The sequence below is a fragment of the Sitophilus oryzae genome, unplaced genomic scaffold (assembly GCF_002938485.1).
Source record: "Sitophilus oryzae breed Bouriz unplaced genomic scaffold, Soryzae_2.0 scaffold_1167_pilon_pilon, whole genome shotgun sequence".
In the NCBI taxonomy this organism is placed as follows: Eukaryota; Metazoa; Arthropoda; class Insecta; order Coleoptera; family Curculionidae; genus Sitophilus; species Sitophilus oryzae.
In genome coordinates this window covers 681,555-701,305 of record NW_022145801.1, presented here as the reverse complement: position 1 = coordinate 701,305, position 19,751 = coordinate 681,555, and the positions used below count along the sequence as shown (strand labels likewise).

Here is a 19,751-nt window from a genome sequence, read left to right as displayed (position 1 = left end):
TAGCCCGAAAACCAAAATCCCAATGTTTATGTTTCTGCAACTTTGAAACGCGATTATTCGGAAACCTCTGGATAAAAAGCAACAAAGTAGAATACCTACCACTGAAAAGATAATTAAACGCCCTTTAAAACGATGTGCCACTTGACCCCCATTCCCATTTAAGATTGTAACGGTCACATCTACCTCTCCTAGGGGGATGAAAGAAAAAAGCTAAAAATATTAATCTAAAGTGTCCCATTTGCAAATAAAATTGACGTGTCTTTTTGATTTTTCATATTTTTAACTGCAAGAAAGATATCAAGGGTGGAAAGTTTTAAAATTCATAGAGTGTATAATGTATAATGGAATCCATCACACTGCGGGCGAGGTGGGAGAAAGAATTCGGTCATCGCCGAGTGCGCACTAAACTGGGTTTGTCTAGTCTACTTCATATTTTTTACATATACCTTGGTACAGTGTCCAAATTTAGAGAAGATTGGGTAATTTTTGTAGCTAGCATTGCGTTTTCTTTTGCCTGCTTTATAGACTTTGAACACTTTCTATCCATTTCATCTAAAAATGACAGCAGCTGGCTGAAATAAAACATTATTAACTTTTTGGAAATAACAAATATATGTTCTTAGATCACTTGTAATTAGTATCACCCTTAATCGCAAACTTATGATTAAATCTATCCACAGCAAAGTCAGCATCTTGGTAAATGAACTTAGTATTACAATAAGGCTCAGGACTGTCTGAATTATTACTGCAAGCTGACTCAATGTTTCTTTGCGAAACTACCGGAGAAAAAGTGACTTGCCTTTCACTTGGATCTCGTTTTTGATTTATCTCCGGGAGGTTTGTATCTTCTTCATTATTTAAACTTATATTTTTAGTGGTTTGTTCATGAACTGGGTTGATTTTTATTTCGCTCTCTTTAGTATCATACTGATTTAAAGAAGAGTCAACTAAGTTTTTAACAGAAGCAATTCTCTTTTCTAAAAATGAATAAAATTAAAAATATCTTGATCTGGAAGTTATACTTCAGCAAGGTTTACTATATTAATAACAAAGAATCTTAGCTAAGGTAATCAAATCAGGTAGCTTGATTTCATACTCACTCGATTTTTTGTCCTCATTTTCCAACACCTCGAGAATTGAAACTAGATCATCAAAACCTTCCGATATTTGACTTGAAGCTTCAATTTTATCATCGGCGTCGCATTCAGAAATAATCTTTTCCGGAGTTTTTACACTACTCAGTTGCTCTATTTCGCTTACGTTCTTTAGCAAATCTCGATAATTTGTTTTTTTAGACTTGGAGCAACTTCTATTCATCCAAGTCTCAATGTCCGGAGATTTTCTAGATGCATCTGTATAATCTTTACCTCCTTTTATTGGTTTTGAGATAAATCTTTGTTTGGAATCAATTTTCTTTGGTACAATTGATTTTGGCAGCTCTTTATTATTTACCAATGTCTTCTTGGTTATGTTTGGAGTTGTAGTTCCTGAAATTTTTTCTTTTAATTTAGTTACTTTGGGTTCTTTAACAACTATTTTGTTTTTGTTAACATCATCAAGTGAGCTATCACTGTTTAATTCATGTTGAAAGAACTTATCAAATTTCTTATCAGTGTCGTCTTTGAATAGTTCATCTATATCCATACTCGATAGAGTAGGAAATTCATCAACTTTACTCCATTTTTCGACAATTTTTGTGTTATCAGTAAAGTTTGAATTTGAAATACAATGTTCGCTTTTAAGTTTTTCTAAATATTTATCAGTCTCAGTTTCTTTTTTCGTGATATCTTCATCCAACCAATCCTTGTACATTAAATCACTCGAACTCACATTATTTAAATCTGTGGTACTTTCCTGTTGTTGGTTCTCTTTTATTTTATTAGCATGATAGTCATAACCATGTGTATTATAATCATTTATATTTAAATTTCTCTCATTACCAATTGAAACTGTAGAATTTTCTCTGGACTTAAATGTATCATATCTTATATCAAAATAATCACGTATGACATCCATTGTGTGCGTATTGTCGTCTACAGAGTGGTCAGTTTTTTTGGGCAGTGGTGGTTTGGTTCTTAGTCCAGGCATCATTTCAGAGTACCCTAAAAATATAACTAAAATTTTGGAACCATATATACCGGGTGCGTCTCAAAAGTGGCTCACCCCCTATAACTTTTTTATTTTTTCAGATAAAAAACGAGATTTGGTATGTTAAAATATGACATAAATTAGGATTGATTGGTGTATTCAATTGTTTTTGGTCACTTCCTGTTTCACCGGAAATGACTACAACTTTTGATTTTTAAATAGCACCCTCGGTATTTTTTTACTTTATTCGATAGAAAATGACATTTTGAATAGAATGACATATCATATGTCAACCTTTGACATTCTCGCTAAATAAAAAATTATATTTTAAAATTCAATCTAGAGTGCCATGGCTATGTTAAAAACACTAATTCTTCTTCAAGGAGCCTTGGAAAAATATATTTGATTGTCTAATGTTTTTAGTGTCTTGTCCTGGCCTGTTAAAAATTCTTAAATCGTATTTTTAATCATAACTCAATTTTTTCAAATGGAACGAGGGTGGCTCATTAGCATATTTGGACAAGGCATTTTTTTACAAATAATTTGATACCACACACTTGGTATTTCAAGTCAAATTTTCGTTACGAACCGCAAGTTAATTTCAAATAAACCATATGCGAAAATATCAAAAGTTGACACATGATATGTCATTCTATTAACAGTGACATTTTCTATCGACTATAGTAAAAAAATACCGGGGGTGCCATTTAAAAATTAAAAGTTGTAGTCATTTCCGGTGAAACCGGAAGTCATATACTGACATACCAAATCTCGTTTTTTTAACTAAAAAAATAAAAAAAGTTATAGGGGTGAGCCACTTTTGAGATGCACCCGGTATAAATTAAAGAAAAATTTGATTTAGGATTTTTTGATAAATAACTTAAATGTTATCTAATGTTTGATATACATATGCTTGAGACAGATATAAAAGAATCAATATAAGAATGCTCTGTAAAGTAGTTATTTACGGTACATTTTTCAAATAGGCCTGAACTCAGTTATTATACAGGGTGCTACAAATTCGCGGTACGAGCATTGGTATTTCGGTAACCGTAATAGATACGAACATGGTTAAATTGGGAAAAAATGCGCTTTAGGATGTTCGCCAAGATGCCATCAAAAAAGTTTTAAAAATTTCAAGGATTGCATTTTTTTGAAAATAAATTTTATTTTTTCATGTCTTTATTTTTTAGAAAATCAAAAAACTAATTGCACATTCTCATAGCCACTTTATTGAGGCTATCTGATAGTATTTTTAGATTTTGAAATTAGCTGATAATTTGTGAGATACAGAGGCCCACTTAATTTTTTTAAACACGGATTTGCATTTTTTATTTCAGGTTTTGAAAGAACTCAGTCTTCTGACTACAATTTATACTATTGGGGTACTTTATACTCTGGGTATCTTAACTACAACAAAACTGTTTAATTATTATTTAAAATAATTTCAAGTCCGACTCTGTTTTTTTTAAATTATTTAATCTGATTATATTTATTGCAACAATATTGATCAGCGCTAATTAATATTGAATAAGGAAAATCGAGCCAAGATTCAAATAGATAATATCCAGCAATAATTAACTTTTTTTTATTGTGAATTTGAAATCTAAGTGTGGGATCTAATAATATGCATAATTTTAATTGTAGTTATTATAAATAAATCAACTTCTACAAACTAGTTTCTAATGCTCTATGGCGTTCGAAAGTATTACCACCCTCCCTATTGAACAAATTTATTTTCTATTGATTCTATTATCTAAATTCAATTAGGTATATCATATACATATTTTTAATAGTTTGCGATTTCCTTTTTTTTTTGTTTGCGAATTCTGAATTTTTCAATTGTGTGAGAATCAGAAAAAAAATTAATTTATTTTGGATCAAAATTCTTGTACCGTCATATGGTATATTTTCAGGTTGCAAAGTATCCACAGAAGAGATAGAACTACTCTCTTCGCATGTGTTTTCTTTGCTTTCGTTGGCAAAATCGGAAGTATCATCATTGTTGACTAATGCAGATGGAACATCATAGCCTTTCCATGATTTAGTAACTGATTCAGAAAGAAGGTTTCTGTAAAGCTGGGTAGATGGAAGACATTTGTCATCTAAAATTAAAAAAAAGATATTGTTATATTAGTTGTTGTTAGTTTGGGTATACAAATACTTTTAAAATTCATTTAAATTAAAAAAAAATTACTTATGAGTTTAGTATACTATATCTGATGAGAGTATCTATATATGGTTTCAAAGAAGAAACATCATAAAACAAATTATAAACACCAATTATCTCATCAAAACATAAAAACAATTATTAATCTACTTTTAAATCAAAACATCACAAAACTGCCCAAGCAGCATTTGGACGTCGGGACAACGTTGTGTCACGCGACCAAACGTCGGGGAGCAACGTCGGCACAACCTCGTGCCAACCCTAGACTGCACTAGTTTGGAGAATAATTTTTGGGTCGAAACGACGTTGGATACCGACGTTGGCTAGAAGCCTAATTTAGTACAAACTGCAACGTTGTTTAATATCCTAATTCACAGAAATACAAAACTAATATGGCGTCTAAGTCGAGTTTTATCCTAAATTGGGATAATTATAGTAAAAATATTATTTTTATGATTTAGTTAGAGACATATGTCAGATGGCAGTGAAGGAAAACAAAACAAAAGTATTTAAGTGTGGAGGATGTTTGAAGATCTTAATTATTGAAACACTTTAACCGACTCTGTAACTCGTTACCCAAGGCAAAAAAGTTAAACGCAAACAACTTTATTGATAAATGTATTGTTTCTACTTTAAAAAATACTAATGGGCCTTAAAATTAAAGAAGTTTTAAAAATTTTCTTGAATTTTTTATTTTAGTAAAATGAGAATAATTTATTCGCAGTCGAAAAATTGTTTCCGCGTGTTTTTAGGGTCAAATATTTCAAGTTAATGTATTCAAAAAGCAGGAATTGCTATTTTAGGAACGAAACATTTTCTTATTTAACAACATGGCGGCTTTCACTTTGTTGTTTTGGAGATTAAGATGGAGTAGTTCGAGTAGTCGCATACTGGACTAATAAAGTCGCAGTTCGGCCTTAACAGGTAGTATACTAGTCGCAAGATTGCCTAATTTAGTCATCCTAGAGTCTAGCTTGTGCCCCCCCTCTATAATATAAATAAACGAGGGAGTGGATAAACTATCGGTAATATATGTCGATGTATATTTAAATTTAGTTTTATATGTACCTTTCTTATGTCCCATTTTAATTAAGTTTTTTATAAAAACAAAACAACACTGAACTGTCTGACTGAACAGAACAATGAAGTGAAAATTTAAAATTTAAGGTTATGGTTCAATACAGTTGCAAAAAAGTAGTGACTCGACGTCCTACCAACGTAAGAATAAGGAAATCTAAACAACGTTGGAATTAGTAAAACAGACGACGTTTGCATAACGTTGGAATAAGTCCTGAAACTGACGTCGGAAAACTCTATATTGTCCAACGTTGTAACTACGTTGTCCGAATCACCTAAAGATCACTTAAGCAAAAAAGGTTACAAGACAACGTTTATTCGACGTCGCAGAAGCTTCTACTTTGCTGTAGTACTAGTCCAACGTCGGCACAACGTTATAAAAACGTTTAAATTTATTTTAATACCCAAGGTAGGGAGCTAACTATTTTTTGTAACTAATCCAACGTTGTGTTTAGCAAACATGTGGTCGCAAGTCCTGAAAATGCTACTTGGGTGGCATTAATATAATTATGTTCTTTTACTAGACAGAATATATGGTAGCACATTTATTTTATTAACAATGACCTTAGAATGAATTGAAAAATAAGACATCTTCTATTGTATGTCTGTAAATGTCATTGTAACCTACCATCAATACTTTCTACACTGCTTCCTAAATATCCTCTGGATAAGTACTTTTGTTCTTTGGCCACAAAATCTGCAGAGAACGGTCTATTGTCCCATTTTGAAGACTGATCCTCCTGCATCCAATTTATAGATAAATACATAAAAAAATAAACTTATGATATAATCTTCCTATTGTTTAGGGAGATTCAATGGTTTAATATTAAAACTTGACTAACGGCTGTTAGATAATAATAAATGTTTTAATTTGGCACAAAAATAACTTTAATTTTACCTTTTCAGAATAATTAAGTCTCGGTAATGCTGACACTGGTCTGGAAAAGCATTTCGATATGAACATTGAACTTTTTGCACTTGCAGTGTTTACTGTGTTTAACTTTCTTTGTTCCAAGTTTATCTGTAAATATGAGTACGTAAATAAATATGAGTAGATAATAGCAGTCTAATTACAGGATCATATTCATCACTAGCTGATTAAAACAGAAGTTTGTAAAATGTTTTTTAACATTTAGTTGCAAAAGCTTTGAACTCTAATTGTTTTAAGAGAGACCTATTAATATTTTGTTAAAGCAATTATAATAAAGAATTCATTTCTATGCACAAAAAAACATAAATTATTTTCCTTTGAGGCTTCCCAAATACCCACAATTTTTTTTCTCCATACTAATTACTGGGAACAAACAATAATCATAATATACCATTATGTTAAGCACTTTTTGTCCGTTAGGTAAATTTGTTTTATTGGTAAAATACCACTGACAAATTGGTCTCCGTTGGATCAACGCAATGGTGTTTACAAAAAATATTTTTACTTTGTAGATTTTTTTCTGGCGAAACCATGGCGAAAACCCCAGAAATCTTTTCAAGAAATGAATCCGCCATAATGATATAGACATTATTTTAAATATTAAAAGATATCCAAAAAATTATAACTTCTGTCAATATTTAATAGTAACAGTAATTAATATTAATAATATTTATGTACCTATCTAATAATACCGTGTGATTGAAAAAAAAAACGGCGTCAGTGATAGCTATAAAATGAAGATCGCTGTCATTTTTATGTAAAATTATATGAGGTATGTCATCGATCGTCATTTATAAGCCAACTGAACGCCGTTTTTTCAGATCATACGGTATAATAATAAGTAAAATTAAATAGTTGTATTTTAATATATTATTTTTTACTACAGTTTACTCACAAATAAGAATTTAATATGTTCATAAAAATTAATATATTCATAAAAATAAATATTTTAGCAATAAAAGTGTGTTTAATAAAACTAAAATTAAAATAAGAATATATAGGGCGCTTCAAAAACATGTGCCATCTCTCTTGGGGAGATTCCTCACGTTAAAATAAGATATATTTTTTATATCAACATAGGTCCGATTCTGCTTTGTTTCGTAGCTACAGGGTGTTAAAGTCTTAATATTTTTTCGATTTATAGTAATTTTCTTCCAAGTAATTGTGTACTTAGTGATTTGAATGAAATTTTGAGGGTAAAAATTACTATAAGTGCTACATATTTTAATGCTAAAAAACGTGCATATAGGTTATCACTGGAATATTTTTCAAAAGAAAACATGTGCGCCACTGACTTTTTTCTTTTGAGATGAAAATTGTGTAGGCCGTTTAATGCCAATTAAAAGTTATCTCTTGATATTTTGTCGATTTCGGCCCCCTTAATGAGATAAACGCAATTTTATTATTCACAATTAATAAAATTAAAATAAAAATTAAATTAATATATTATATTTTTTACCTAATTTATTATTAAATATTATTACTATTAGTTATTATTAGTATTAGTCCAACATACAGCAATTTCAAATAATAAAATTATGGTATTTAAGATAATTACAGAAAACCTCATTTTAAAAAGTTTTAACATCCTGTAACTCTAAAACTATGCATTTCCATACCCATGTTTATAGAAACTTTTTTATATTTTTGATGAGAAATCAATGAATATTTTCTTAAGTTAATGATATTATTTTTTTTAAAGGTTGTTATTAGTCTTGGATCAAGGCAAATTAATAAAATTGCGTTTATCTCATTAAGGGGACCGAAATCGACAAAATATCAAGAGATAATTTTTAATTGACATTGAACGGCCTACACGATTTTCATATCAAAAGAAAAAAGTCAGTGGCTCACATGTTTTTTTTTTTTAATATTCCAGTGATAACCTATATGCAGGCCCCTGATGAATTTATCGACACTTTTTTAGCATTAAAATATGTATCACTTATAGTAATATTTACCGTCAAAATTTCATTCAAATCACTAAAAGTACTTGGAAGAAAATTACAATAAATCCAAAAAATATTAAGACTCTAACACCCTGCAGCTACGAACCAATGCAGAATCGGACCTATGATGAAGAGGAATCTCCCCACGAGAGGTGGCACATGTTTTTTGAAACACCCTGTATATGAAAAGTTTATAATATAACGGAATTTTAAATTTGAAAATATTAAAGTAAAAACATAGTAAAAATTAGATATTAAAATTTATATTACCTTGTCGCCAGTAAGTTTCAACTCATTGTTTGAACTAGAGTTAATTTCTTTGCCTTTTGACATCTTTTGTTCTTCAGTTCTATTATAATCATTCTCCAATAACGATTTCCAAGCAAAAAAATAAACGGTTTATCTATCAAACAAAGTATTTCTTTCAATGCATGGTTTGTTATGACATGACGGTGTCCATGACGTTTGTTGTGGTTGGTTATGTTTTGATGCCCGGTTGTCATGGAAACCCACACAATGTAACATAAAGGACACCATACACCTCGGTGATCTTGATTGATTGCCTGTACCTGTACCTTGATGATAATACAAATATACAGGGTGTCCCAATATTCAAAGTGCATTGTTTGTCCGCTAGAAGGCATCAAATTTTAAAAAAATAAACACTTTTTTTCAGATATTTTAAGAACCGTTATCCCGACTTGAATGATAGGATTTTGGGTGTCTATGTTTTTGCTAAGTGTTTTAAGATTTGACTTTCACAAAAATCAAGAAAAAGTAAGCGGGAAGGGTGACTACTACTACCCTTAACGCTACATAAATTTTAGTATAAATATTTTCCAACTCTACCAACGACAGATTTTCTTTTAGAACAATGGTTCCTCTTCTTCTTCTTCAGGTTCCATCTCCTAATGGAGGTTGGAAATCATCATGGCAATTCTAACTTTGTTAACGGCTGCTCTGAATAACTGGTTTGAAGTCATTCCAAACCATTTTCTCAAATTCTTGAACCATGATGTTCTTCTTCTTCCTTGGCTCCTTCTGCCCTTTATCTTTCCTTCTATTATGTTCTGCAGCAGGGCATATTTAGGTCCTCTCATTATGTATCCAAAGAACTCAAGTTTTTTCTTTTTAAGGGTGTTAATCACCTCTTCGTCCTTCTGAATTCTGCGTCGCAGTTCTACATTTGTAACCTTGTCAGTCCATGCAATCCTCAGCATACGCGTATAACACCATCTTTCGAATACCTCAAGCTTCTCCATTTCGGCCTTTTTAAGTGTCCAAGCCTCTGAACCATAGAGTAGAGTTGCAAATATGTAACCCCTTAGCATTCTTAATCTAAGCTTTAAGTTGATGTCTCTACTGCACAGACATTTTTTGAGTTTTACCAAGGATGCTCTGGCTATTTCTATTCGAGCTTTTATTTTTGCTGATTGATGCAAGTTTTCGGTCAACCAACTGCCTACCTGGTTCCTCTAGTATTTACTAATTTTTTTGTTTATTATATTGATTATTTTATTCCATTATTATATTGATTATTATTTATTATTTTGATTCCAAAAATACGTAGTAGTTCCATGTCCATAGAATATTGGGACACTCTTATAGTACAATATGATCTAGGCATTTGACAAAAGAATAATATACCATTACCAGTTGTACGCTATTTTAATTTAGAAATAGTTTTTTAACAATGTTTGATTTAATGATATTAGCACGTTTTTAAAATATTTTTTCTCATATACAGAATGCCTCATATACAGAATGATAAACTTATTTTCAAACTAAAGTTGTAGTTGTTAAATATAAAACTGGATTTTTTTTGTTTTATGATTTTATCCTTGACGTTTCTTGTGCTTGGTTATGGGTTAATTCCTTGTTGTTATGAACATGTTCACTTTAATTATCATAAAGTCTTAATATACCGAGTGCGTCTCAAAAGTGGCTCACCCCTAAAACTTTTTTATTTTTTCAGATAAAAAAAACAAGTATTGGTATGTTAGTATATGTGACAAAACTTTCAAGATGTCCGTTATCATGGTAGTGTGGCCTTTGTATAATTATTATAATTAAAATAATTTATTGAGCGGTAGGCAGAACTTGGATTAATGAGAGCACCGTCTTTTCAGAGCGTAAATATAGTTTATCGTTTACATATAAAAACAAAATATAACCAGCTAAAAATAGAAATTAAGGCATCGCACTTTTATGGTAAGGGTTCTTTCTAAATTCAGTTAACATAAAACTCTACTGCCACTTACCTTATTACGTCAACATCCGTCAGCAATACATCAACAACAGGAACCTATCGAAGACTTCGTTGATCCCCTTGTAGATCTACCCATTCGGTCTTGGACTCATTCTTTGGATTGAACCACTCGACCGGTTATCACAGTGTTCTTTTAAATAACTTAATATTTTAGTGAATAGGTGAAAGAAAGAAATAAAATGCCTATTTTTCACAACACCTAACTATATTTAATATAAAGAAATAAATAAATAAAAATAAAGAAAAAGATTTAACAACAAAACATTTATAATTAATGAAGTATAAAGAAAAAGAAATAAATTGAATCAAAAATAATTAATGACAATTAGAGAAATGAAATTAAAACTCAGAGATGATAAAGTTAAAAAAATACAAAATATTCTTCTTATTAGTCTAATTTAAATGATCTACAATTAGCATACAATTTCAAATCTCTCTTAGAGTTATCGTTGCCAGAAAATTAATATGTTAAAAAAAATATTAACTGAACAATTAAATTTAAATTAGAATTTAATAAAAAGAATAATTGCAAAATAATCACTTATGCAATGACATCTAAATTTGACTAAAGACTTTAGAACAGAAAGTCTTGAATCATTAATAAAAAACTATTAGAGAAAATCCAAAACAACAATTAAAAAATTTTAAGCATGAATAGTTTAGAATTTCCTAATTTCAGAATTTATTTGAGAAAATTTTTAGATAGAGAACTTACTAAAACAATTAAAAAGACCACTGGATAAAATAAGATCTACACGAAGTAAATTCGACCATCTAATTTAAAAGTAAGTACCGAACTAATTTTTAAGATGAAAATACATTATGCTGATACTATCTCTGACAGGCGTTACTACATCTTCGGCACGCCCCTGTTTGAGGAACCTTCGAATACCCATCCAAATGCATATTTCGCACGTTTTTAATTGGCCTAAGGGTTCCTTCCCCGAAAGATCCCTAGACTTCTTTCATCCTTGTTTCTGGTCCTTATCCCGAGAGAGCATCAGCATGTCCTATTTATTAATTAAATGTAATTTTTTAAACCCTTCCGTGTAAATCTTACTCTTTTACCAATTTGCTGAATAATATTCATAATCTAAGCCTTAACTAATACAAATGATATCGTGCCATAGGACTACCTTAGAAAAAAAACCGCCTAGAAACGAACTCTTTATTTCTTCATATTTTTGTCTATTTCTATTTAACTCTAGGAACGGAAAAAAGATAATCCTATTTCTATCATTTTCAGACATTCATCTCGTGAACATTTGGATTCTGATTTTAAAACATATATATTTAATACTTTTAATTTTCAATGTCAAACCTCTAGCGAGGGGATGATTTCATTTTACTTATTTCCTTAAGCATGCCTACGTGCTTTTTCTGCGTTGTTTATTTTGAGATATCCCTAGGGTACACAACTGGTACCACTCTGTCAAATAGAGTTTTGATAATAAGGGATGAATGTTTGTTCTACTTTACCCTCGTTTATGTGACTTTAAATTATCTAGAAGATTGTATTATTTGCTTAGTTAGTTTCTCAGGATATATGCGTACATTTAGAGAGTTTATGTTTCTTGAATATCATTAGATTATTTGCTTAGGCCTTTTAAAATTCGTTTGCCTATGTCGACTGATAACTTTGTAAACTGAAATAGTCCCATCTTAGAATAACAAACCAAAAAGATAAAATTTTACAAAGCTTGATATTATTCTATTACATATATGACATAAATCAGGATTGATTGACGTATATATTTGTGTTTGGTCACTTCCTGTTTCACCGGAATTGATCGCAACTTTTGATTTTTAAATGGCACCCTCAGTATTTTTTACTTTATTCGATAGAAAATTACATTCTGAATAGAATGGCATGTCATTTGTCAAATTTGAAAATGCTCAAATTGTATTTTTAATCATATCTCAATTTTTTCAAATGGAACGAGGATGGCTCATTAGCATATTAGGAACAAGCATTTTTTTACGAATAATTTGATACCACACACTTGGTATTTCGAGTCAAATTTTTGTTACGAACCAAAAGTTATAATATCAAATATATCATAAATTCTTAAATATGCGAAAATGTCAAAAGTGGACATATGATATGTCATTCTATACAGAGTGTTATTTTCTATCGAATAAAATCAAAAGTTGTAGTCATTTCCGGTGAAACAGGAAGTGACCGAAAACAATTGAATACCTCCAATCAACCCTAATTTATGTCATCTACTAATGTACTACTAACATCCAAATCTGTGTTTTTTAACTAAAAAAATAAAAAAGTTATAGGGGTGAGCCACTTTTGAGACGCAACCGGTACACCAAGCCATTGCTGAAATAAAACGATTTTCAATTTAAGTTTTCTTATCAAAATAAAGAATTTCTAAGAAGCCTTAAATAAAAAAATCCGTATATGCCCAATATTCTTAGGCACACTGTATATCTTAAAACAAAATCTGATGCTTAGATTGGCTTTTCTGTTTCAGATAGAAATCTGAAATAGAAAAATCAGTCGATAGCCGATAAGGGTTATGATATAGTTTACTTTAATTGAAAAGATCACTTATTATTTATTAAGTGCTTCTCAAATATAAACAACAAGGTAAGTTCCATTTAATATTTTCCTCTGTATAAATAATTAGCATTTTTTGTCTGTGGTATTTATTTTCAGTGCACTCAAGTTTCTAAAGTTATTTAACAATATATCAAAATGTTATTTTTGGCCAACGCTTTTAAATTAAGTTCATGTTTCATAAAGACTCCAGCATTGTTGTATAAGTGCAGACCTAAAGTATGTAGTGTAGGTAGGATGTGTTTCAGGGAAATATGTTAACTTCTACAGGGTAGCTCAAAAAAGTGTGAGTGGATCGCGATGATTTTTTTTAATGGAAAATCCTCTATGTTATTGCATTTTTGGTTTCCTTTCTGATTATTTTACATAACCCTAAATTTTATTAAATTTGTTTTGTTAGTTTAAGAGATATTAATAAATAAATAAAAAATGTCTTTTTCAGCCTTTTTTAAAAAAAAATATTAAAAATACAAGAAATGTCCTGAAATAAAAACTATACTGGGTATTTACTTATTTACTATAGTTGGTCTGTACTTACTTTGCTATAAATATTGTAATCTTAAAAAAATACAGGGCGTCAAAATTATATGCCAAACGACATTAGCGGTAAAATCTGCCTCTTTCCGGACGATACTAGTTTCACTTGGAGCGGCCCAGTTGTTACGGCACTATATGATACTATATCCAGTGACTTACGCACCATTAAATCTTGGTGCGATTCTAATCTCCTATGACTCAACCTTTCAAAAACTAAAGTTTTGTCATACAAAAGTACTATACAACCTTTTGTACTTAATAACACCACTATTGACGTCGTGGCCTCTGTGAGATTCTTAGGACTTGTTGTGGACAACTCGTTAAAATGGGACTTGCACATCGAAGCCTTATCAAAGAAACTAAGCTCTGCCTGTTTTGCGCTAAGATCAGTGTCTAAGGAACGTAACTCATCAACCTCTAGAATGGTCTATTATGCCCTTTTTGAGTCGCATCTTCGTTATGCCCTTCCATTCTGGGGTACTTGCTGCGCGACAAAATTTGATCATATTTTCAAACTTCAAAAGAGAGCAGTTCGATACTTATTGGGACTAAACAGTAGAACTCACTGCCAGAATTTCTTTAAAAATTTCAAAATTCTGACTCTTCCTTCCTTATTCATTTTTGAGTCCGTTTGCTTAATCCGCAAGCACATATTCTCTATTCCGGAAAGGCCTTCTCACAACTATCCACTTAGGAATGAGGAGCACGATATTTATCTGCCAACCCCGAGCTCAGAACTAGTTAAGGGCTCAATTCTGTACAATGCCAAGAAAATGTACAATCATTTGCCTTCGAATATCAAGTCACTTTCATTCCTTCCCGCATTTCGCAAAGCTCTGAAATCATACTTACTGGAGAGAGCCCTATATGCGGTAAACGACTTTTTGTTGATGGTTAATCATGAACAATTTAGAATTTTAATATTAATATTTTGATCATCTCACACACTGGTTAAAGGTCTAGTATTTAATATTTTATAACTCTTGATTTTATGTTATTATAACATGATTTTATCCATTTACAGTTTTCCTTTTGTAAAATTTTCTAGATACGCCTGTGTTCTGCAATGTCCATATATGTTTTATTTATAATTTTATGACGTAATTTTTTTTTTAAATTGATTTGTATTTTGTGACATTTTTTTATTATTTGTATATTTGTTTTTGTGCTTTTTTTGTTTTGCTTTTTCGATGAAGCTGTTTTGGCTTTTTGTACAATAAAGCGTTGTTTTTTTTTTTTCAAAAAATACTTTCCTGAATCAGCAATTTCTTTAATCTCTGATACCAAAAGCTTCTGCGCGTGAGACAATTCCTTACCATTTGTGTATCCCGTTTCTCAGCATTTGTTACAACTCGTTTATCCATACTCGTATTGAGTCACCTTTTTTTTCAAATTACCAGGCAGTACAAAGGTTGATTCTCGCTATACCTTCCATATCAGCTCACTTCCGTTTCCCTTCAGTTTACATAAAATATTATATCATGTAAATGAATAGGACAATGTACACTATCCGTTCCGTTTCCCTTCTGTTCCATATCCTTTCCTTCCGTATCCTACATTTTTTGGCGAATGGACTGAAGCGTATCACTGAAAAGGATCTCTCAGTCGAAATGAATATGACTTTGACCCAAAAGATTGGCGCTTTCCAATAGGGCCAAGAACGACGTTTCTTTGCCCAAAGCATTAACTCTCTTTTCTTAAGCTTTAAAAAAATTACTTTAGAGAATAGAAGAATCTATCTGTCCAAGTATTTCACTCTTGACCCAAAATTAATATGCAAAGAAGTTCCTGCTACAAGAACAATAGTCTCTTTGATTCATGCAAAAATTCTTGATTGAACAGACATTTCTTGATTAAAGAGACACTTTTCTTAAACCAATAGCGAATACCATTGACTCAACTAAAATTTATTTTGATCTAAGAGAAGTCTATACATCATATACAGGCATACAGGCATATTACGAGGTATATTATTTTCTGATAAATTTAGGTTTTCGTAGTCTGTAGTAAGTAAAGTGATATTATTTTCCTCGATAGCAGGTAGTTATTTCTGCTTCTTCACTCCTTGGTATTTTTTGGGGTGGTTCATCACTCTACAAATTACAAAAAAACGTTACATCACGATTAATCAAAGTAAAGCAAACAAATTATTAAAATTATAAGCTTTGGTCACATTTTGAATTTTTTAATACGACGCGACGACTTGAAATTCTAAAATTTTTGTAATTATTTGCATAAAAAAATCGATACCTATATTCTTATTCTATCTATAGTCAGGCATGCATTATCTAAACAGGTGCATTAGGTAAATGTCTCTTACCTTCAAATAAAGCAAATAAATGCTCTAATTTCCATTTTTTCAGAAACTCCTTTTTTTTTGAAAAATCCATATATCCTAAAATTTGTGCATAAAAAATGACAAATACATGTTAATAACGATCACTAATTTGTTATGTGATATGCGTTTAAAAAGCAAATTATGCAAAATTCCAAGTGGAAAATTCCAAGCAACAAAACCCGTGCGTAATATGATGTGCGACCTATCAAATGCGACGGACGTGAGATTGATCGGACTGCCGACTGATTGTATATACCATCCTTCGTCATCGTCTTTGCGTATCGTTATTATTTTTCATCAAAAGAGTATTTAGCTATTGGCCATGTTCCTTGAATGAAGTACTTCCTAGCGTATTTTTGTTATTATCTTGACACAAAGTAACTTGCACTTGGTTGAATGAAAATAGATTCAAGAGAAATTTTCGAATTTTTCAAGAGAACAAGTTTTCTTGAGTTAAGAGAGTTTTTCTTCAGCGAACATATTTTCTTTTACGCTAAAATAAATTCTCTTGCCACTAAATTTTTTTTTTCAAGAACGATGACAACTTTAGTTCAAGTCTATCTTTTTTATCAGTGATAAGAAACAGCGTTGTCAAGTTCCTACAATAGTAACAGCTCTGTTAAAATTTTGCTGATAATTATTCTTTCACCTCTTAATTAAATCTATTACCTTTTTCAAACGATACAAATTTTTAAAATAAAACTTTCGTAATGATATAAATTGTACAATAAAAAGTATGGAACTGATACGGAACGGAAGCTGTACTTATACTGTCAATACAATAAAAATACGGAACGGATATGGAATGGATATGGAATGGAAACGGAAGGTATAGTGAAAATCAACCTTAACATAGTATACCTAATCGTGTGTTATAATTTAAAGAAATATATCCAAATATAATATATCCAAAATTCTTATTTATTACAGTTCTGTTTACCAAAAAAAGTTTTGAAAGAGTTCTTTCATGTCAAAAGTTATTTACAGCAATTTATATACGTTCTATATAAATATAAACTTAATTTATATGTACCAACAAGCCGGAAAGTCAGGTTTGCAAACAGCGTTTTCGCCTTAAAGGAAAATATTTCCGTCTGCTTTCGAATGAGCTGTAAACGGTTTTTTAGATTTATTTTTCTCTCTTGATATTGAATAAGGCCATTTAAAAGTTAAAGTACCCGCAAGTTTAGAACGTTAAAATGTCTCTTTAAATTTACTTGCATACTAAACGGTATAATACACTTTAAATTAACTAAAAACGTGGGAATTTATTGTAAATTAGCCCACGGCCACACAGAAAGCGTTTTTAGCGTTTTGCGTTTTTTGCGTCTCAAGCGCTTTTTGCGATTTTACCGTTTTAAGCGTTTTTTTCGATTTGTGTCCATTAAAAACACGCAAAAGACGCGGCAAGCTTGTGGATTCCCGGCCCGTTCAACAATCAATCCTGTGAGAAAGAGATAGGCGAGATCGGCGCGGTTAGCGTTGAAGAGACGAAGATAAAAGATGCTGGGATTGAATTGTGGATAAACCGGGGCATATATATTCGGCGACAAACACAATCTACTGCTAGTGCCAGTGGTGTGTGTAAAAATAATAATTTGCCATTTATTTTACGAATTTTAGTTTATATGTGTATAGTTATTTTATGTTGTATTGTTGTGGTTACTTGTTATAGTTTTTTATGTTGTAGTGTTGTGGTTACTTGTTCTAATTATAATATAATATAATATAATAAAGAATTATAATTATATAATAGAATAGTAAATATATATTACTAGCTGCTAACGCAATTTTAGGACATGATTTATAAAACTTTTTGGAGTAAAACTTCTTTACGCGCGCTGGGAGTAAACATTCAAGGCCGTGACATACGAGCTAGCGAGACGACCCTGACACACGAGCTAGTTGTAATGAAACGTGTTAACGGCTTAGAAATACGTAGTGACGCGACGTGTATTTGTGAGCAATCCACGTGTTTATCAAAAATATTGATATTTTAATACAATTTTTTTAAAAGTGAATCAAATTATTACGTGTAAAAAACCATTTGTTACTCGTAAAAAACTATTTTTATTCTTTTACGCCAATAAAACTGTTATATGTAAAAAACTATTTTTTACGCGTATAAAACTATTTTTACTGGTAGAAAACTATTTTTTACGCGTATAAAACTATTTGTTAAACATAAAAAACTATTTTTTGTACGCATCAAAAACTTATTGTTTCTGGTAAAAACCTTTTTTACGCAAAAAGAAATATGTTTTACGTGTAAAAAATGATTTGTTACACGTAAAAAACTATTTTTTTACGCGTCAAGAACTTATTATTTCTGGTAAGAAAACTTTATTACACAAAAAAAATATTTTTTACATGTAAAAAACTATTTGTTACACGTAAAAAATTATTTTTGACACTTAATAGAACAAACAAAAAATAACTTGCCGACATATAAAGTGTCAATTGGATTTTCAAGGCCGACTTGATCTTCGGCGAATTTTGGAAAAATGTATTTTTTGTGGTGAATTTACATAATAATTAATAAAAATTAGATACCACCGTATAAACTTTTCGCTCTATCTAACAGTATAAAAATTCAAAATGGCGCCCATAAAAAAACAAAAACTTGACTGTTGTGCGAAATCTAGAAGGCTTAGAAATTTTATGAAAACGGCATGGGGATACAATAGTTCTAAAGATATTGCCATTTAAAATAAACGTATCATTTTCATTTTTTTGACATAAATCCGAAACTAATCAAGATACCGGAGTTTTCTTCATAGGTGTTTGTTAAACTTCTAATTACGCAACTTTTGTCCCATTTAACCGAATTCGTATCTCTCGTAGTTTCTGAGACGCCAATGTTGAGCATCGAAATTATCACCACCCTGTATAATAAATACAAATAAAATCCTAATTTAGTAGAAAATTATTTCTTTCCAAGGGAACTAAAAATTATGGATTTCCGATGATTTTTTCGTTCAAAAATGCGTGATTTCTGTATCTGTCGATTATAATGGTCATTGACGGACAACAGTACTAGGAGAATTGTGAGTTCAGGAGCTCTCAACATACTCAAAAGGAAAATTCCACTACTTTACCTCCCATTGGATGACATATTAAGAATGTACAGGGTGAGTCAACGATAGAGTAAAGTCCATTATCTCATTTGTTTCGAGGTTTACAAAAAAATATTAAATATAAAAGTTATAGAGACGGTTAAGATACACATTTTAAAATTATTATAGAGTATACAGGGTGCTTCAAAAAAATGTGGCGAATATTACATATGTTTTTTTTTAAATGCAACACCCTATTTTTAGCCAACCATACCAGCAGGTATGGTAGGCTATTAAGATCGGCAATTTTTTTTTTTTTTAATTTCACTCAAAATGAGTTATTTGGGTCATAAATGACCTAAATACAAAATATTTTCATGGTGTCTGACCGCCTGTAAGTAGTAGTAGTAGTCTGTAACAGAATAACTCAAAAACCGATTCACAACCGATTTTAACCAAATTTGGCACAAAAATACTATGGCAACACAATACTATGGAGGATCTGGCCATTAGTTTTTGATTGGGGTGGGGGATTGGTAAGGGGGTATGGGAGGGTTAAAAATTTAAAAAAATCGTAACTCCAAAATTACAGTAGCTAGCGAAACGCGGTTTTCAATTTAAGATTAGGAATAATATTTGCAACAAAATTTGTAATAATTTCAAAATCAATCAAAGTCGCAGTTTTTGAGATATTCCGTGTTTCCGTAGTCCGTTTTTGAGAAAATCCGTGTGAAGAACTTCAAACTCCCATCGGACGCGACCCC

The 19,751-nt window shown here is 30.9% G+C and overlaps 1 protein-coding gene across 1 annotated transcript in view; it reads right to left on the bottom strand.

The window, feature by feature from the left end:
• Positions 1–8,705, bottom strand: part of LOC115888289 (centrosomal protein of 131 kDa-like) — a 44,400-nt gene extending 35,695 nt beyond the window's left edge. Inside the window, exons 1-7 of the mRNA XM_030907966.1 lie at positions 8,486–8,705; positions 6,234–6,356; positions 5,964–6,075; positions 3,984–4,193; positions 1,101–2,102; positions 629–977; positions 447–572 (exon numbers count right to left, since the gene is read on the bottom strand). Of these exons, the coding sequence (XP_030763826.1) occupies positions 447–572; positions 629–977; positions 1,101–2,102; positions 3,984–4,193; positions 5,964–6,075; positions 6,234–6,356; positions 8,486–8,548 (1,985 nt within the window). The 5' untranslated portion in view covers positions 8,549–8,705. The remainder of the gene's footprint in view (positions 1–446; positions 573–628; positions 978–1,100; positions 2,103–3,983; positions 4,194–5,963; positions 6,076–6,233; positions 6,357–8,485) is intronic.
• Positions 8,706–19,751: the final 11,046 nt, after the last annotated feature.